The sequence below is a fragment of the Phlebotomus papatasi genome, chromosome 3 (genome assembly GCF_024763615.1).
Source record: "Phlebotomus papatasi isolate M1 chromosome 3, Ppap_2.1, whole genome shotgun sequence".
In the NCBI taxonomy this organism is placed as follows: Eukaryota; Metazoa; Arthropoda; class Insecta; order Diptera; family Psychodidae; genus Phlebotomus; species Phlebotomus papatasi.
In genome coordinates, this window is record NC_077224.1 from 1,449,907 (window position 1) to 1,471,182 (window position 21,276).

The 21,276-nt window shown below is 33.3% G+C and overlaps 1 protein-coding gene across 1 annotated transcript in view; it reads right to left on the reverse strand.

Annotated features, from left to right (window-relative positions):
* LOC129806404 (protein bark beetle) overlaps nt 1–18,442 on the reverse strand; it is a 36,917-nt gene extending 18,475 nt beyond the window's left edge. Inside the window, exons 1-3 of the mRNA XM_055854962.1 lie at nt 18,268–18,442; nt 11,828–12,327; nt 1,719–1,906 (exon numbers count right to left, since the gene is read on the reverse strand). Of these exons, the coding sequence (XP_055710937.1) occupies nt 1,719–1,906; nt 11,828–12,226 (587 nt within the window). The 5' untranslated portion in view covers nt 12,227–12,327; nt 18,268–18,442. The remainder of the gene's footprint in view (nt 1–1,718; nt 1,907–11,827; nt 12,328–18,267) is intronic.
* Nucleotides 18,443–21,276: the final 2,834 nt, after the last annotated feature.

Consider the following 21,276-nt stretch of genomic DNA (forward strand, 5'->3'; position numbering starts at 1 on the left):
AATAAAGCTGATCCTTCAGAATATTTAGCTTTTAAAATTTGATAGAAAATGACTGTCATTCACTGAGGGCTCAGATTCATCAATTAGAGCCTATGATCGTAAATTTCCTTAACCTATTTCTTTATAGTCAACTTTTGCAGGTAAAATATTCTCAAGGACCGGTCTGAGTTCAATTGGGCCCTTAAGTACTGGGACGCAACGCACTTACGATTAAAATTTAGAGGTGTTCGTTCATAGCCAAGTTGGTTCCTGACACACAACCTACGGGGCTTAATATTCACTATGATTCACAAAACCTTTTAAAATAATGTTTTATGAGGGCCAATAAATGCTATGCCGCGTTTGTAATGTGTCAGAAACTGATTTCAAAAATAAAACTTATTGTAAGTTATATTATAGCCTTATGTTTAGGAAACATTGTATCCTTTAGGCATGAAATAAACTTCAAATTGAATTGAAATTGAATTGAATTGATTTGACTATATTAAGGCCCAAATAGACTCGGGCTGATCCTTGAGAATATTTAGACTATAAAACTTGTCAGTAAAAATTTATCCTAAACTGTCATACACTGAGGGCATAAGAACATCAGTTATAGTGTCTTTTTATAAATTTCCTTTACCTAATCCTTTACTGATAAATTTTACAGGCTAAATATTCTCGAGGATCATCCTGATTCTATTTGGGCCCTTAGTCGTCTAGGCTATGACTTAGTCGTCTCGGGACTTAAGTCTTAAGTATGTCCAGTCAACCTAAAGGCATAAAGGTTTAGCCATACAGCTTAATTTCTCTACTTTTAATCAAGTAAGAGTTTGAGGAAAATTTAAGCCTATTTATCAATATAAAGGGCAAATGAACTATTAAATTTTGAAAAATTATAAAACTGCTTGTTGATTAAAATTTTGTGATCTTGAGAAACTGGGTTAATCTCCAGGCTGAACCCCGTAACTATCTGCAAGTTCGGTATCCAGTCTTTTTCTTGACAGAGTTACCTATTCAATTCCCTATGGCTTTGTCTCCCGAAGTACATGCTTAGGTGTTAAATCATTTAAAATGTTCGAACTAATGAATTTTGAAGTAATCTTTAAAAGTGGATGCTTTGAGAAAGAACATCCCTTTTGTCGATAAATTCTTTTGTAAGAATCCTCGTTGAACCTTTTATTTGTACTAAATACTCTATCACGAATCTCGATCAAAATCCCAAAAGCCAAAAAAAGCCAATCCTTACAGGATTTTGAACATTCGAGATTTTGGCTGCCTCCGCTCTATCATATAAGTTCAGTATGTTTTTGATAATACTAGGGTAGAGTCAGCCCTTTTCGTCATGTAAGCACTTTTCGCCACCTAATATAAAACAACTAATTTAAGGCATTTAAGAATAAGTAACATTTCAACACTCATAATATGTTCTGTTCTAATATCCCAACACGTTATTATGCCTCTTAATTAATTGAAATTCGTTTGAAAACAGGTGGCGAAAAGTACTGAAACAAGCATAATTGGGGAAAATGCATATTTTTCAATGAGATTCTCTAAAATTCTCGAGACGTATCCTAGATATATAGATAGATATTGCTTCAAAGTATTTTTATACAAAAATTCATTTTAGTCTGACAAAAATATCACACCTTACGAGGCTCCCAAAGCTTAATGGTGGCGAAAAGTACTGACTCTACCCTATTAAAGTTTCAGTTAGTTAAGAACCTGTAATCACTCACTTTCTTGAATTCGTGCAAACAGATCTCCATTTTCCTTTGTGAAATATTTGAAGGCGTCCTTCGAGTGGTGTTGGGCCGTCCACGAGACGTGCCCCGAGATCTTCTGGTGTAACAAAGGTTCCCTCATCGTATTGGGTGTCATGATAGGTGGGTCGTGGTGAGAAGACAATTCTATTACTGGCACTTCCCTGAAAAAAAAAAATACAACATTAGGTCTTTCTTCTAAATAAAACAATTTCAAGCAATTAAGACATCAAAGACATGCCCTTATTAGCTAATTTGTAGAATTCCTAGAGGGCACATTACACAAACTTTTAGCATATTAGGTGTCTCCCTATTCATTGAGCCCATTAGAGTTCTTGAACTCCTGGGTCTTGTGTATTATTAAATTATCTCTAACATTTAATAAGTCTCATCATCAGCCTTTCCAGTGCATTCACACCCATTTTGAATTAACACTCAGCTGGTTTTACGCTAATAATGTCTCGTGCGTCTCCTCCCTATTACATAAAAAGCGTGTAAAAAAATTGTAAAAGAAGAATAAGAATAATAGAGACTTGATGGGTATTTTCCGAGAGAACTACGTGAAACCATCTGATTTTTCGCCTCAATCAACTATTCCTAAATTGGCGTTCAAAGTGATGTGTTTTTTATTGGATGGTGATCTTGTCACCTCTTAGATGATCTCAATTGGGAAGTGGGTCACCGCCCTATGACAGTGCAATCCGCGTATGTAATTAAATTAATTAATCCCAGAGCTATATAGAATATGTCATAAGCACTTGATTCACCCAAGAAAAGACATGTCCAATTAAAATAAAACACACAATTAGTGTTCTTGCCTTCCAATTTCCGGTTATTTTCGACTTGAGTAACTCTACTCATTCATAAATTCTCCCCCTTTTGTCTTCACTTTGGCTAACAATTGGCAAGATACTATGGCTTATATGAATAAGCATTGTGATTAAGATAAAAAATTTGTAATTTGCATGTAATATTTGTTGCAAAGTTATCTGGATATTGCTTTCAGGTAATTTTACTGGATATTTCTTGATTGTTTTTGTGGCTTATTTGGTATGTGTTACTTTCTCCATGATAACATAAATTAAAGAAAAATTATTGCCAACTTAAGGAAATAATAATGATTTCGAATATGATTTGTGGTATACAAATAGTTATTAACTTTGTTATCTCAGAAAAATGTGCATTTGAAATAAAAATAAGAATTGACTGACATCCTACACTGAGAAAAAACGGGAGTGCGATTAACTTTTTTTCGTCATTACTTTAACACTTTTTAGGTGTAAAAATATATCAATATTTTTTAATGTTAATTTTACACCTTTTTTAAGGGTAAAATTAACATGAAAAAGGTTAACTTTAACCCCTAATACACCTAAACAGCATAACATTTACACCGATTTCGGATCAATAATGCAGGGTAAAATTAACATTTCCGGAATGTTATTTTAACTTCTTCGGATTTCTCTCAGTGTAAACTAAAATATTACTGAAAATTTTTTGTCTTAAAAAAAATAAAACAAATAAATTAGATGTAAGACTATTAGGGGGAAGTAGGGGACTTTTGAAAGTAGGGCTCCTTTCAAATTGCGATTTTTCACCCATTTTTAAATGAAATTGAGCCTTATCATAATATAATTTAGCTGCACAATCAGATTGAGAAGCTAAATTACGTTACAATATGGCTCAGTTCCATTTAAACACAGGAGAAAAATTTCAGTTTCAAATAACATTTGAATGTTTCAAATATAACATTTTTTGTGAATCTGGGAAATTCTAGAGCTCGGATATTCCTCAGAAACCCAGGAAATCTTTAAGAACAATTCATGGGAAGCCTTGGTAATCGGAAAATTCTCAAAAGTTCAAGAAATGTTCAGTAACTTGTGTGAGACCGGTGAGACCATTAAACCGGGACACCATCAGAATCGTCTTCAAATCATAAAAATCTTGAAGAGACTTTGAGAAACCATGGGTATACAGTAGAACCTCGCTATAGTCCATATTTGGTTCCAGATTTGACACTTGGGTCGTACTATAAGTCCATGTCATTTTTTAAAATTATCAACGACTTTTAGTATTGAAATTTGTCGACAGCTTCCACTTTCTTTGCGATTGTGGTACTTGTCCTCGCTCTCTTCATTATGGATCACAATTATCGCAACTGCTCAATAAAGTTTGCCAAAAATATTAAAATAATTATGACAACATTGCATGTCGCGTACTAAAAAACAAAACCTAACTTAAAATCAGTGTTTTGAAATCAACGGTCGATAAAATGTGGACAATAGAGCGATGGCCTATAGCGGGGTTCTACTGTACTAAGAATACTTGATAGCTGGAAAATCTCTTGAGGAACTGAAGATCCTTCCTGTACTCAAGGAATGCAAGAAATTCTCAAGACAGCTAACTCTCACTTCCTTGTATAGGGGAAACTGAGTCAACACCAAATACGGTGTAGGATCAAACACTGATTTTGATTTCTAAACTACTTGGACTATCTCTACTATTTCTTCAGTAAGCATCCCTATAATGCCTATAACTTTCTATAAGTCTTAGTATCTGAAGTCGAATATCTGATAAATCTTAGTGTTTTGTGCTACCCCGTGTTTGGTGGTGCCCCAGTTTCTTCTATTTTTAATCGCATTTCTTTACTTTGTGGTCAAATTTACAACAACATGATTACACTTTGTACATACTTAATTATTACATATTTTGTGTAAAATTACATAAATAATGTGTATGCATTATATTATTGTGTAATGGCCTCTACACGCTGTTAGAAACTTCTTTAAAAAATGCCTTTTTAAAGAAAATGTCCCCAGTTCTTGTAGGCAGGAAAATCTGATTTTTTTTTTAAAGATTTTGATAAAAGGCAACTTTTGACGAAAATTGCTTATAGTGTGTAGACGTCATAAGGGAGTACACAAAAATTACACAATTTGTAAACTTAACACAAGATCGAAGTTAAAAAAATCTAGCATTTCCCAAAACTGAGTGAGACTCTATTCCTATGAAGTTCCTTTTCTATTTACAGTGCTGTCTCTCTATATGCACAGTTTGGGTACTTTTTTTGACAGTTCTCTCTCTGAATATGCACAACTTTTTTTTGAAATTCCCAACGGTTTTTTTCTTTCTTTTAATAAATTAACATTTTTTTATTGTTCTAGAATTTCCCGTGTTATTTTAAATAAAATATGAGACAGAAAAAATAAAATTAAGAAAATTTAAAACAAGAAAAAATAGTTACCAAGAAAATAATTTTCTTTATTACTTTGTCAAAATGTAAACAAATTGATTTTGAATGCAACCGACACAAAGCTGTGCATATAGAGAGTGTGCATATAGAGAGACAGCACTGTACTATGTAGAGGAGAAGGGGGAAGAATTAGACAGTTGATGTGTTATAGGTTTCCTTAGAAAGTAAATTACTATTTATTCAGAGTAATTAACTCCCTTCCTATCCATTGAAATATTAGTCTAATTTAAGTAAGTTTTTCCCAAATTGTAAGCAAATAAATTTTCATTTCCTTGCTAATTCTACCCCGGTCTTCGTCTACCCTAGCTTTAATTTTTTTCACTGAAATCTAAGTGAAATGCAAGCTTGTAAAATAATGGTACGAAAGAATGAATGAAAGCTTTATACAAAATGTTTGTTCAGTATAAACTTTTTTTTTAAATGTTTTTTTTTTGTCAAATTGTCTAAAACCTTGCGTACAACTAAAAGTTCTCACGAAATTTTAAAGCATATTGTGTTACTATTAACTTTGTGAAGAATAAAGTTGTCAAGAATCACATGAAAAGTGATTTTTTAATGAAATCCATTAGGTGAGAAAATTTCAACTATTTGTTCAATTGACACTGAATTTCTTGTGTACAAAAGAAAACTAAGAAATGTTACGGGGAGGCAAGCAAAAAAAATCTTATTCACAAATTATCTCACATATGGCTTGAAAATCATTGTCTGTGACGAAGACAGACACAAAGAAATGTTTTTTTTTTCATCACAACAGAATTCCGTTGTTTATTTCCACTTTTCGCGTGCTTAAAAAATATGCCTGCAACATTCACCTTTTAGAGACATAGCGTATGCTAAAATTAGGTGTGCTAGTACATATGGCAAAAATTGTTACTATTGCCGGAGAGACAGTGCTTATGTTTGTAAACAAAGTGTCTGCATGTGAGTGGGAGAGAAAATGTAATATCAATTTTCAGTGGTTTTCTGTTACCCAGGAAATACAATATTCAAACGGACTAATGACCCAAATTGTGCAGTTGAAAATTCTATAATAACATATTTTACCAACCAAATTCCCATTTTAACAGGCACGATAATCGATTTAAAAGTTATGTTTACGAATGAGAGTTTTCAATGACTCATCATAAGAGTATTTTTTTATTCTGAAGACACCTCACAGTTGAGACAGAGAATTTTAAATGCTCTTAAAGATAATGTCTGAGACGACTTTTTTTTTGTTTTATCACTATTCCCTAACATTTCTCTTCATTACACAATTTCAGGGTCAACAACCCACACCTTCAAGGTAAATTCTCTCCCTCTGGGAGCAGTATGCGTTCCTTCTTTTTAATTTTTCTTGTAACAGACGGTTCCACTTCAGAACCCAACCATCACATCCCTTCAAAAGATATCTTCATGCAGGAGAAAACATATCGCAAGAGACTTTCTTTACACTGTCTTTTGTGGTAAAATTAACCCAACCGCGACTTTCACCCATTGTCGAAGAGTGTCAAGCCAGTTGTCCAATTTGGTTGAAAAATAGAAAAAAAAAGAAATTGGCAAAAATTACATAAAATTCTTTGGGACTTCCTCAAATACCCATGAATTTTGTCAAAGAAAATGTAATTCAAAAATGAAATTGGGTTATACAGTTCAAGATAAATTGCTTAATTTGAAATTTTTTAGAAATTTGTAATTTAGGAATTATTTCATATATGTTTATAGGTCATAATCTGTAAAACCTAAATACGGGATGATACCGGGGCAAAATTTGCTAGCCATGAACTAAAATTAAATAAACTCAAAATAAATATTAGTTTGCTTAATATTCCTTCTAAGGCCCCAAATAGACTCAGGCTAATCCCCAAGAAGTTTGTAAAACTTAACGGTAAAGTCTTACAAACTTTACCGGCAGGAAAAGGCAAAATCTTAAAATGCATTAAGATTGGAGTAAAGAGAAGATCAGAGTGCTCCTTACTGTACGAAAAATCCATTGATGTTGCACTTAAGAAACCTTTCAGCAATCAAAGTGTTGTGATTTAATAGAAATTTACGCTGAAAATGCTAATCCTTGATCTTAAATCATCAGTGTATGATAGTTTGGGCTGATCCTTTACCGCCAAATTTTACGAGCTGAGTATTCTCTAGGATCAGCCTGTATCTATTTTCGGCATAATACGGGCTTCAGATCTAATATTTAGTCATATGGCTTAACTGCTCTAAATTCTTATCAATCAAGATTTTTTTTTTAAAAGTAACTTAGAATTGGATTATTAAGGATAGGTGACCTATTAAATTTTGAAAAAGCAATAAAATTGGTTAATATTTAGGATTTTGAGACCTTTAAGAACTGGGCTAAACCTCTAGTCTGAAGACCGATTAAGTCACGAATTCAAGTGCAGAAGGTGCTGCTTCGGTGTTTTTCATGAAAGTTGATTAGTTTTCATTAAAGATTGTTTCTTTTTATGTTAATAGTGAATCAATCTTTAAATTTCGGGTGAAATTTCCCAGCTGGATCCTGTATTTCGCGTAAAAAAGTATTTACTTTGTGAGCATCTCTCCGGTGAGGTAGTGTTGCCTATTCCGGCAACATCTTTTGCTTTCTTAAATTTCTTACTCATTTTGTGTGTTTTTTTTTAATTTCTGAATTCTACAATGTCCAGAGAAAAAAACCATGGCTTCTATGAAAAGGATGATGAGATAAAGGCCTTGGAAGAGTTCAGGAGGGGCAAATTGCTACGGAAATTTGCGTAAATTTGAGATGCTACTCTTCAGGTCTTCAGGACAAATTACGCGGAAGATCTCAGGGTTTGTGGGTCATATAAACGTATTAAACTAAATATTAAACTCGTTCCGTTTGACGTTTTGAAATTTTCTATCCGTTGCGTCACAAAGGGCGGTCAGAAAAAGGTGGCCGGTATTTCATTCAAAGTGGCCGGAATACTACCCAAAGCAATGTCCATATTATTATTGATTTTTCAATATTTTAGGAAGTGATTTAAAGAAAACAAAGATGATAAACTAGTTTTCAAGGTTCCATACAATTCTCCCGAAAAGAAAGTAACAAAAAATATCAATATGAATTAAAAAATATGCACTTCAAACTTAGGACTTCGTTGCTTATATTGAACTATGCCGAAATTTGGCACACTTACCCTATAATTTGTTTTTTTCGACTTATTTTAATATTCCTTTTCCCTCACCTCCCTCCTAAACCTCCAAAACCTTGTTTTTTTGGTTTATTTCGAAAACGACTACTATATTTTTTTTTCTTTTTTGAATTTTTTGTTTTATAGAAAGTGCAGATTTCGTTCTTAAACACCTATGTTCGAAAAACATTTCGATATCGAATTTTCGAAGGTCTAAACTACTTTGGATTGGAGGGCCTAATTTTCAACCGATTTCTTTAAATTTCGATTTTTTGAAAGATATTGAAATTTCCAATCCGACGGAATCGGTAATCAATCGGTAAAGTACCCGTAATTGATTTATATCTCTCAAATTTTTTTTTTAATTTCTTTCTTTGAAATATTTCCAACTTTTTTTCGAGAAAAGACTTTGCAAAACTCTCTCACTGAATATCCTGAATAATTTTTAATAAAAATAATCAATTTAAACCCACAAACCTTTCTTACATATGTATCTGTATTGTACGATTAGTTTTAATTTTTTTACTATGTAAAGTAATAAAATAAATCATTTTAGTAGCAATGTGCCATTGTTTTGTGCTTCTTTGATAAGATTTGTGGTCTTTAATTTTATCTCACAAAAAATTCTATGTCATGAACTGAATTATTCGCTATAAACCACTTAATTTTTTTTCGGATCGAGAAATTATAAAATTAAATATACTAAAAGTGTATTAGAAGTTATTTAATTTAAATTTTGGTGTAAAAATTCATTTTTTAACATTCCAACTCCTGTATAGTTTCTGTAGTTAAATTTGTACAATTTTTCAAGGCAAACATAGATACGCTGATATCAAATGATAAAAAATTGGTTTACAAAATGTTGTTCTGTGACAAGAAATCGTGTTTTTTGCCACGGAAATTATACCACGATTTTCTTCAGATTACAGTAGAACCCCGCTATAGGCCATCGCTCTGTAGTCCACAATTTATCGACCGTTGATTTCAAAACACTGATTTTAAGTTAGGTTATGTTTTTTAGTACGTAACATGCAATGTTGTCATAATTATTTTAATATTTTTGGTAAACTTTATTGAGATAATTGTGATCAATAATGAAGAGAGCGATGACAAGTACCACAATCTCAAAGAAAGTGGAAGCACTCGAGCAATTTCAATACAAGGGGTTACTCAAATTTGAAATACCGATACATTTTATCGTTTGAATCTATGGAATCCACGGAATCACTCGTAAGATTCTAATTGAATCTGAAATGATATTCCTTCTAGAATCACTGGAATCAAATGGAATCACAGACACATGCCTACTCAATATTCCGCGATAGATAATAAGCTATAGTACATTACAGATTTGTATGGATTTTTTTTTTTAATTTTCCAAAGGAATTCATTTACGATCTGTTTTTCGAGGGAATCACTGTGCCGATTTATATGATTTTATCGGATTTTGACAAAGGGTACAAAAGCGTTTTCATGGATCTGAGTGAGTAGCTTTCCGTTTCAGGAAATTGCATTTTAAGTTTGAGGATCCCAAAGCGATGTTCTTCGAGACCAAAAGAGCCTTTAAACTTTATATGCTTGAAAATTAGAATCAATCTTATTGCAATCCGATTTTTTGATGATTTTAAGTGGTTTTAATAGCACATAATCTGATTTAATTGATTTACAAAAATAAGTCCAGCTTTTTTTTATTTTAAGGAAAAGGGATTAAGATCACTTTCCCTTTTTTTAACTTTCTTAAAACAAGCTTTCTGTTAAAAGTTCACAATAAATTAATTTTCAAGTCGTTTTTTTAATGATATCAACATATTTTCAAATAAAAGATATATTTTTCGCATGTTTTAAATCAAAAATTTAATTAAGGCTTTTCCTTGAAGAAATTAGCTGGAAAATTTTGATCAAAAATGGACTGATAATGCTATTTTTAGAGTTTCTTTGAAAACTTTCTTTCAAAAATTGAATTTTAACCCTATTTTGATTATTTTGGAGTCTGATGTAGAAAGCTTTCTAGCTAGATATTTCTTAAACCTGTTCCATAGCGACATTGTATAAGGGGTCCCGGATTTATGCATATCGAGATTCGGGATTATGAAAGCACATCTATGCATCTTTGCCTATCACAAGGAGCTTATTTGTGAAATCATTTTTGATATAATCCCTAAATGTATGCAATTTTGGGCGCAGAAAATAACCCAAACAATTGGTTCCAACAATATTTTGCATATTTTACAGCGTTTCCGTAACTTATTCAAAAGAAGTCTCTTAAAAGTATGAGAAAATTCTTTAATGCATAAAGTCGTTTCGCGCGTTTTTTCTCCGTGACGAAAGTATGCATAATTCCGAGATCCCCTGTAGCTCTTCCTATTGTTCAAAAAGTACCTTGAGTAACTCGATAAATTCGGAGATATCGGGAATAAACAGAATCACAGAATAGAATAATTAAGAATCACAGAATACCGAATTGAATTATTAAGAGAATCACACATTTGGAATCACTAGAATCACATTGGGATTACAAGGAATAAACGGAATATGGACACAAATTTTCGATCTTGACTAACTCCTTGTTTCAATACTAAAAGTTGTTGATAATTTTAAAAAATGACATGGACTATAGTGCGACCCAAATGTCAAATCTGGAACCAAATATGGTCTATAGCGAGGTTCTACTGTATGTTTAATTCAACTTTGTATTTAAAAATAGCAAAATAATCTAATTGTATTTTGCTTTGTTAGAAAATTATTAATTAATCTTATAAAACTGTGAATAAATTCTTCTCTAAAGTATATTTATAATTCGATATTTATTCTCTTAGAAAAAGTGAAACAACTTTAAATCATTTAATTAGCGTCAATTAATTACAATGTGCGTCAGAATCTTATGCAAAAAGTACCCTTTTCGCAGAAAAAAAATTTAAATTTTGTGCAAATGTAATAAAGTGTAATCTTCAATTTTTCTTATGACTAACTCTAAATTAGCTTTAATAGTACATGGATTGGTTAGAGTACCCGTATAACTTTCAATGCTTGGTTGAATATTTCATAAATAATTCTGAGATAGTTATCAATAGTAATGAAGACTGTTCATTAACTCTGAAACTGTATAATAGAGTAATTTTTCGTGCTCACTACATTTTGTGTAATTGACGAAAATAATTTAAAAAAAAAATGAAATTAATTAGAACAGAATGATTTTTGCAGAAATGGACGAGATTTGTTGTTGAGGAAGTCTTAAAGAATTTTCTTGAATATTGTCTCATAAAATTTCTACTGCTTCCGATAAAATGTTCATCTCCGACAAAATGAATAATACATTTTCCTGGAAATCAATTACTAATACACATTCTTCATATTGTATCATATTCTACCTTGATTGACGTCTCATTGCGTGGTAAAAAAGCACGGACAACTTTTTGCCTTTATCTATTCGCTTTTATCATAAGATAGTACTTGGGATGGTGATTATTCACCTCGTACCTTAGCCCGCCCTTCCACTTGTCCGTTTATTTTTGTTGGCTATCTAATAGGTTTTTGCCTGAACCCATTGATAAGATACCGTGCGAGTTTGCCGAGTGATAAAGGCTAAACATGACGAGAATTAAGTCAGTGAAACAGGTTGTACATTTTGTGGGTTGAATCAATATTTAGCAACTATTTTTCTGTTGTCTCCCTTTCGGGGTTTGCACTCTTGCAGAGGGACTTACCACAGCTTGAATAACCCCTCGCACCGTGATTCCTACTGAGGGTGCAAAATGCAAGGAGACGCCTGGTTCGATCACTAGACGCCCCGAAGTCTCAACGTCGAGGTCGGCCAACAGGAGGTATGGCTTCTCGGCACGATGGAGAATCTTCTCGGCGGTCACGGAGCCGCCAGGAAGTTCGATGAACTCACTTGTCTCTTGGACATGATCCAGCGACTGCGGATGATGTTCTGTGGATGGTGGTTCGAGTGTATACCCGTCTATTTCATTGAGGAGCTCAACATCCTGCCCTCGAACACATTGGAGAATCACAGATAGAATGCACACGGTAATTATTGATTTAATTTCACTTCTTTTGTGTCTTTTGCACAACATTCTCATACTATTCACTGTCTTTTCCATCGTCTCAGTCCTCTCTCTCCACACTTTCAATTCACATTTTCATCGATACACCATGGGATTTTTATTCTTTAAACTCTGATTTCTTTAACAAAGACTATTTCCTGAACAAGGTACAAAATGGTATTAGAATCAGGGAATTATTCTTACAATAATGTTGCAAAGAGTCAGAGAGTTGAATATTTTATCGTAAAAGCTATTGTGAGAAGATTTTATTCAATCTTTCGTCCCACATCTTGCCAAAAACTAATTTTTGGATGGTCCGAGAAATTATTATACTTCCCACAGACTTCTGCTTAATGTTGCATTAGAAAGAGTAAACTAAAATTAAGAAATTTAGAAAAAAAACTCCTCTGAATACCTTGAAAATTGACCCATTCGCCGAAATGAACTCAAAGCAAGTTAAATTAATCTTCCAAGTACATTATATACCTTGGATTAGACTTACACGCAGTTTTGCTTAATTAAATTTTTTTTTTATTAGTTCTCTAATACTTCTAGATCCAGGAAAAAACTAACTTTTTGTCGCAAAATGTTCTCGATGAACAAGAAAAATGTAGTAACGTTTTATGTTGTATCATCAATTTGAAGTTTAAACATAGATCTACCTATAAATATTTAGTTAGAACGGGTAGAACAATAATTCTTTTAAGGAAAATATTTAACTGATGCAAATAATGATTAAAATTAGTTTAATCGTTGTAAGATACTTATTCGCTACCGAATTTACAAAATTTTAATTCCGAATTATTATTTAATATTATTATTTTGGGTCCGAAATCCCGAAAGCCAAAATCTCAAAAGCGAAAATTCCTGAACTCCAAAATCCTGGAAGAGTCACAATTCCGAATGCTAAGATCAAGAAATGCCCAAAATACCGAAAAGCAAAAATCCCAAAGAAGCTGAAGTTCCGAATTTTAGCGATTTTGGCTTTCAGGATTTTGGTTTTGTTGGATTTCGACACATTCGGGATGTTTTCCATTATCGCTTTGGCTGAATAAGTTGCTCAGAGCCGTTAAACAGTCTTCATTAGTTTTTCAAAGGATAAATAGTAGCACTTTTGTTATAAGGAAAAGGGATTCAGTTTACCTTTGAAACTGCCTTTGAAAGGTCTTTACGATTTTTGGCTTTAAATTCACAATATCGCTCCTTGGAAATTACAAGGGGTCAACTCACTTTTTTTGCGATTTTGAGATTCTAATGCACTTAGAAAGACAATTTAATAAATTTTCAGATGATATAAGTCATTAAATTTCGTTATTAGAAAAGTTTTTCCAAATTTTAAGCTTTTTGATTTCTTGCATAATTTTGTTTGAAGTAAAGGGGCACCAAATATATTCATCGTTCAAATTTTTGTGAAACAGGGGACTAACTCAAGCAAGTTGATCCCTTGTCACTCTAATTTCAGCAAAATTTGCACATCATTTTGAATGACAAGTACCTAACTCATTAAAAAAACATATTTTGAAAGGTAAAAATATAATAGTCTCGATGTTTATATTAGTGCTCATAAATATAAATAGAAAAGAAATAAATTGTTTTTGTTCAGTCATTAAATTGAGATACTTATTTACACAAAGCTGAATCTTTCATGCTGTTTCCTGAAAAATGGCCGAAAATTAGTTGGCCCCTTGTAATTTCCAAGGAGCGATATATCCATTTCCACATCAATTTTTAGGATTTCAAATTTATTTTTAAAAACGAAAACATTTCCAAATGGGCTATCCTTTTTCTAAAATCTAATTTTAACTCAATTTTGATGAACTTAGCGGATTTCGTAAGCTTAAAGTTTACTAAAGACACCAAGAAGACTTTTCCTTGAAGAAACTGCCGAGAAATTGATCAAAACTTAATGGAACACGCTCTATACGGAGTCGTAAAAGCTGTTTGCAAAGATTCTTTCAAAAAGCTCCTTAAAAGCTCCTAGATCAAAAACTTCCCTAAAGTTCTCTTTAAAACCCATTTGATCAGGACTTTCAGAATTAGATCTTACGCAACGATTTTAAATAAAAAATCATCATAAACTGAATTTTGGTAAGTAAATTTTGTTTAATGGGATTTTGGAGGTTTTTAGAAAGCTTATAAAATTCAACATAAAAAACCTTAAAATTGCTTTTTTGGTTGAAAATGCTCTCAAGATGACCTAAATCTGAATGTTCTTGAATAATTTTTAGTTTTTCTGTTTATTTTATTTATTGTACTGCTCGAACTCAAAGAGAGAGCAGTTATATAATCGACTTTTTTTTCAACTTTTCACTGTTCTGGAGCTTAAACGGTAAGAGATATCGACTTCCGGTCTTCAATGACCCCTCCTCAAATGACATTATCTCGTACCCAACCTCTTTACTTCCCCCCTCCCCTTTCATACGTTCCCTATCCCTCAAAAATAGGTCAAAAATGAGGTTTTTCCAATTTTGCAAAAAATTGGCCCAAGCTTTTTCAATGATTTTTGGATATGTTTTAGAGCTAGTCCTGGCGAATATTTCGCCCAAACATACCTATGGCCGGAAAATTCGCCATTTTGAATTGAGGCGCTCAGAGCAGAAGTGGACTGTTTTAATAGGGAAATGCATACAAAGGAGACCACTTCTGCTCTGAGAGTCTCAATTATTGAAGGTCAAAGGCCAAATACTTTGGAAGGCTTATTTTTCTTTTTGTTAAATTTGGATTTTTTAGAAAAGTATTGTAAATTAGAACCCGACTGCATCGGTCTTCGTCAGTAATGAATCGGTAAAGTACCGATTTTTTTTTTCAAATACTTTTGTGTTTTATGAATCAATTTGATCTCTAGTAGATCAGTGATTCCAAAAGATTATGCAAAAAACTAATTCACAGTGAGCTCTGTCTCGTGAGTTCGAGCGTTCCGCAAAGCTGGGACGCTTTGCCATCTCTTTTTGAATAATATGTAAATGAAAATAAAAGCCCTGCCTAACCCTCCGTCATTACGTCCTTAGTCAGCATGTTAGTAAAACGGATAGTGTTCAAAAAACCCTAGTGCAATAGTTATAATGCAATGGAATAAGAGTTTAATAGAGATCGGTTTGTTCTTTCTTTTTATTTACACAGAATAAAAGTGTTTTGTAAAATTGTTGGTAAATGTTTGTGAATTCCCAGTGGTAACTTACGAAATGTTCGTAAATCGTATGACTTACAAACTATTTTTCACAAACATTGATTATAACATGATCAATTTTACAAATTCTTGTTTGTACATTTTTCTGTGACAAAACTTTACTAACAAATTACAAAATCTTCCGATCTTTTTTTTGTGTGTTTACGAAGATTTACAAACAAATGTTTGTAAAAGAATAAAAAATGCTCGTCAAGTGATCATGTTACGAACAATGTTTGTGAAAATATACAAACTCTTACAAACTTTTTGGTGAATTACTCAATATACGGGCATATTGTAAGTCCCCAGTGGGAATTCACAAACGTTTATTAACATGCATGACAAGATGGGACTTCGATCTATTTTTCTGTTCCTCAATTTCTTTTCCTCAGCCAAAGTTTCGATTCAAGAAAAGAAAAATAGAGCGAACTCCCACTTCCACTTGCCTTAAATATCCTTACGGTGGAAAACCAGAAGTGAATTGAACGTTTATTAACAATTTCACAAAATATTTTTTCTGTGTACAGCATTTCAGGCCATTCCCTTAAAAAAAAGCAACGTTTGATGAAAATTATTCCCAATTTGTTGAAGCCCTAATGTTCAATAGGGGAGACTGGGGCAAAAAGTCACAAAACGGATATTTTATTTTTTTTTACAAGACACCGAGCACCCCCAAAATTTCTAATTAGCACAGTTTTATAGGAAATTTACTGCTCTACAACTCTGTGAAAGTCATTTTCTTCTATTTTTTAAGGAAATATATTTATCGAGGTGTTTTATAAAAGGTAATTTTGTGATCATTCTCAAAAATGCTGGGGCAAATAGGATCAGGCATAAGATACTATCACATTTTGATTCGCTTTATTACGGCATTCCGTAAATTTAAGTAAAATACCTAGATGACATATTTTCATAGGAAATTTATTCTTCTATACCTTTGTTAAACACCGTTTTTTGTATCTGAGCGAGAAAAGCCCATTTTAAGCTATTTTAGAAAAAACACACAAAGGACTGCAAATCGTTTGACCAATGCAAACAACAAGCGGCGAGACATGGTAACGACGTTTCTTTTCGCCGTGAGACATCAGAAATTTCTTCGCTTTTCTGTTACTTTTTGCTCTATACCTTTTGTTACTTTTTACCCCAAGTGGCCATTTTTAATAAAAGGATTTCTGGAGAAAAGAACTTTTGTGAAATTCTAAAATAGATAGCGGATTCGTATTCAAAAAATCCAAATTATTTAGAAAATATTCACTAGTGCATCAATTTTGGAAAATAATAGGTAATAATTGTTATCTTCTGCAAGGAAAATATTTCAAAAATAGGGCTAAAAGTTTCGATATTTTTTTATTTTCTAAATTCCTTGTTCGAATTCTAAGAAACTTACGACATTGAAAAAGGTCTATGGAGGATATCTATAGAAAAAAATTTGAGCCGCAATCTTTTTTACCTTGGAAGACATTGAATTTTTAATTTTTGATTTGTGACTTTTTGCCCCAGTCTACCCTAAGGTTTAGTTTAAAGAACGTTCGCCGCGAACGCTGATCATGCCCACTTTCATACTTCGGGTTAGCATTTCGTATTCGAGGATTGCTTAATACTTAGCACAGCAAAAACAAAGCTTAAAATACTCTTTTTTTTTTAAATATTTTTGTGTTCGTTGTGATATATGTGTTGTTTATCCAACGACACTCGAAAGCTTTTTGAACATAAACTTTATACACAAAATATTCACTCTCTCTGGCCCATAAAATAATTGTTTTTTTCAGAGGTGAAACATCCAATAGTGCTTTATTAGTAGACAAATGATATTGTTTTTCTACATCATCTCCGATTCACAACACTCTGGGTGGATGAGGTGACAAAGGCGATCATTGTAACATTAGTGCAAATTGCAAATTCCTTCGCCATAGTACTCTATTCGCGTAATTCCATGCTCTGTGGCTTCATTTCAAAATCGCGATTAAAATGCACAGATCGAGGTCAGAATGAAAGACAAAATGAACATATATATTTTCAATATTGTATGACAAACACCACGATCTTGAGAGTGCCTCACTCAATTTCTGAGATTTTTCAACCAATATGACTCACACTTTTCATTGCACAATTTTATTCACCCAAGAGTTTCCCCGTAATTGAGGAAATTCGCTTTTTATTGAAATTGCTTTGCCTTAGAGGGACACTTTGGAACTGCGATCGTGGCGAAAAAGATCACTAAAAGATGGTTATTACACCCGCGATCACATATAGGAAAAAAGTGAACGGGAAAAATTGTCCATGAAGGCACTTTTTTTTGATTAATTATGTAATTGTTTGCTGGATTTCGCGATTCTCACGGTATTCGTGGACTTCTTTGAAAAGGTGAGGGAGTAGATAGAAGAAAGAATTAAAAAGTTAACTTTTTCAAAGGTGTTTTTGAGTTAAATCGCGCGGGGAATGGCTGTGGCGCCAATTGAACAGCTCAACAAATGATTTTCAACTGAGTCTTTGCGGGATTTTAAAAAGCTCCCATACCGAGAGAAAATACTTGTAACGGACACAAAAGTGTTGTGGCATTTGTGGCCACAAAGAAACTCTGCGAGTAGTGAGTGAATTCCAAGTGAAGATTGTGGTGTATGTGGAGCCTCTTATGTGGAGTATGCTGCGCGGAGAATGATGGCGCACTGCATCAGTGGCGCCCTCAAAGTAACTCTATCTCCATTTTTTTGCCAAATTTTTAGCATTTTTCAGCATAAAAATCACAAAATTTCCACTAAATTGCATATCAAATGCCTAGGAAAAGTCTTTTGTCGTATCTGTGACGTGGAAAGTTTACTGGGATATCAATTAAAGTGCACAAAAATTCACCCATTGGGCGTTTTACGATATAGCTTCAACTTCACACTGGATTTTTCACTTATAATCCCCATTTTCCCTCCTAAATTTTCACCTGTAATGGCCCCCCTACTTAGGAGGTGCTGCTAGTCCACTATTTTATTTTCTTAGGCACACTCTCTATCACATATCAGAATTTTCTGGGGCTTTTTTTTTCAAGACACAAAAGCTCACTTCATTCGACAACGATTCCAAATACATATCACCATCGCGACGGACACAAAAACACTGGGAAAATTGAGGTGTTGAACGTATAAGGTGCGGTCCCGCGATTAAAAGTTGTTCAACGGGTGGTCACGTGATACCAACGACGTCATGGACAAAACGGAAGAGGAGTGAAAAGTGGGGAGGCGAAGAAGCCCAACTACAGAGAAAGAGAAAAGACTTTGAGAGATGCACAATAATGTTGTATGGTGGAGAGGTAAATATGCTTTTCCACCGACGACGACCGGTTCTCTGATGATGGTTTGTGATGTGTATTTGGAGCCAGGTGAGTACGAATGTATTGTCTAGAAGAGCTCTTTACTTTTACTCACCTGTGCGTGACTTCATCGTCGCGCTCAAATGCATAACGATACCGACGTGGAATGGAGTACCAAGCAATTGTGTAATTTTCTCCAAATGGGAGAGCAAGAGAGAGAACTAGAAGAGTAATGTGAAAAATCATATGTGAATAACAATTTCACCTGTTGTGACGTCAGGTGGGTGATTTTCCCGCGTTTTTTTTTGGTACAATTTAACGGACGCTTTTTTGAACAAAATGATCCACATTTGAATCAGGGGAAAATTATAAGGGGAAGCTGAGGTACTTCCGGTACTTGAGAACAATGTGATTCTTTGTCTAAATCTTCTAGTTTAGAGTCAAAATGACGAGACCTTATCATTTTGAGATCAAGGGATAACTCGTATTGAGAAACCCTTCTTAATTGTCCGAGAAATGATTTGCGAAACCCGAGAAAGCAACTTTTTACATCGCGAAACTAGAGAATCCCAATTTCTGCAACACGGAACTCAATTTCTGCATCGCGAAACCCAATTTCTGCAACGCAAAACCCGAGAAACTCAATTCCTGCAATGCGAGATCCGATAAACCCAATTTCTGCAACACGAAATTTGAGAATCCCAATTTCTGCGACGTGAAACTCAATTCTTGCAACGCGAAACCCAATTTCTGCAACGCGAATCCTAAGAAACCAAATTTCTTTAACGCAAAACTCAATATCTGCAAGGCGAACCCCGAGAAAATCACTTTTTGCATCGCGAAAAACTCTAGAAGCTCAATTTATGCAACACGAATCCCTGAAAACACAATTTTTGCTTCGCGAAACCCGTGAAATCCAAGTCCTGCAACGCGAAACCCGAGAAATTCTATTTTTGAAACGCGAAACTCAATTTCTGCAACGCGAAATCCGATAAACCCAATTCTGCAACACAAAACCCAAGAAACCCAATTTATGCATCGCGAAACCCTAGAAATCCAATTTTTTGCAACATTAAACCTCAGGAAAAACGATTTTTTGCAACATGAAACCGAGTAATCGAATATCTGCAAAGCGAATCCCGAGAAAATCACTTTTTGCATCGCGAAAAACTCTAGAAACTCAATTTATGCAACGCGAATCCCTGGAAACACAATTTCTGCTAAGCGAAACCTGTGAAATCCAATTTCTGCAACGCAAAACTCAATTTTTGCAATGTGAAATCCGAGAAACACAATTTCTGCATCGCGAAACCTGAGAAATCCAATTTTTTGCAACATGAAACACGAGAAACAGAATTTTTTGCAACGTGAAACCCGAGAAACCCATTATCTGCAACGCAAAACCCGAGAAACCCAATTTCTGCAACGCGAAACCCGAGAAACCCAATTTTTGCATCGTGAAACCCGTTAAACCCGTTAAACCCTCTCTTTGCATAGCGAAATCCAAGTCATCCACTCTTTTCATCCCGAAATCAGGAACCTCAAAAACCCTTGCCAGAAAAAATGGGAATGAGTTACCCCGCCCCCTTATTTTGAGATACTATAACAATACTTGTCCACCGAAGAAATGAACCCACGTCAAGTACGACGTAGTTTAAGTAGGGTACAGTGAGATAATTTGGAACCAGACGTAAACCGAAATTTTTAAGTTTTTTTTCAGATGAGTAAATAGAAAAAGAATTTCACAAAAAGTACAAGTAATACATGCAAGACTACTTCTTCTTGCTGATCGAAGAAAAGTTATTAAATCTCAAAATTGCAATTAAAGTCCTCTGTTTTAGGTTACCTCACTGTATCCTTCACTGAGAAAAAAAGAGGGTGCGATTTACATTTTTTCCTCAGAAATTTAAGACTTTTTAGGTGTAAAAATATATCAACATTTTTTAATGTTAATTTTACACCTTTTTGAGGGTAAAATTAACATGAAAAAGGGTAACTTTAACCCCTAATACACCTAAAAGGGGTAATATTTACACCGATTTTGGATCAATACTGAAGGGTAAAATTAATATTTCAGGAATGTTATTTTAACTTTTTCGGATTTCTCTCAGTGTTTGGGGAAAAAATAATATTTTTTCATAATTTAACAAGAATTCAAAAAGTAAATGAATTTTGCAATGGTTTTATGAGAAAGAATTGAAAGTTCTTGCATCTTGATTTGTCAACACTTTTTTCAGATTAAAATTCTACATAGTTTTTTACTTGCTAATTTGATTTCTTTACTTACCAATTTTAATTTATTACTTACCATATTTGATTTTTTACTCACCAAATTTCTCTCTTTTACTTAGCAATTTTGATTTTTTGCTTACCGTTTTTTTGTTTTGGCAAATTTTATTAGCCAAAAACTAGAAAACATCAAAAAATTATTTATGTTTAAATATTTAATACGTTTCATAGCTTCAAATTGACTTTAAAAATTTTAATAAAAATTTAAAAATGAGAAACATAAAAATGAAATAATTTAAGAAGACGCGGTATTGTTTTAAGTAAAATATAACAAAAAAAAGTAAGGAGGAAATGTGAAAATTCCAAGGAAAATTCACTATCGAGCTTGTTTTTCTTTTCGAACTTCGTTTTGCT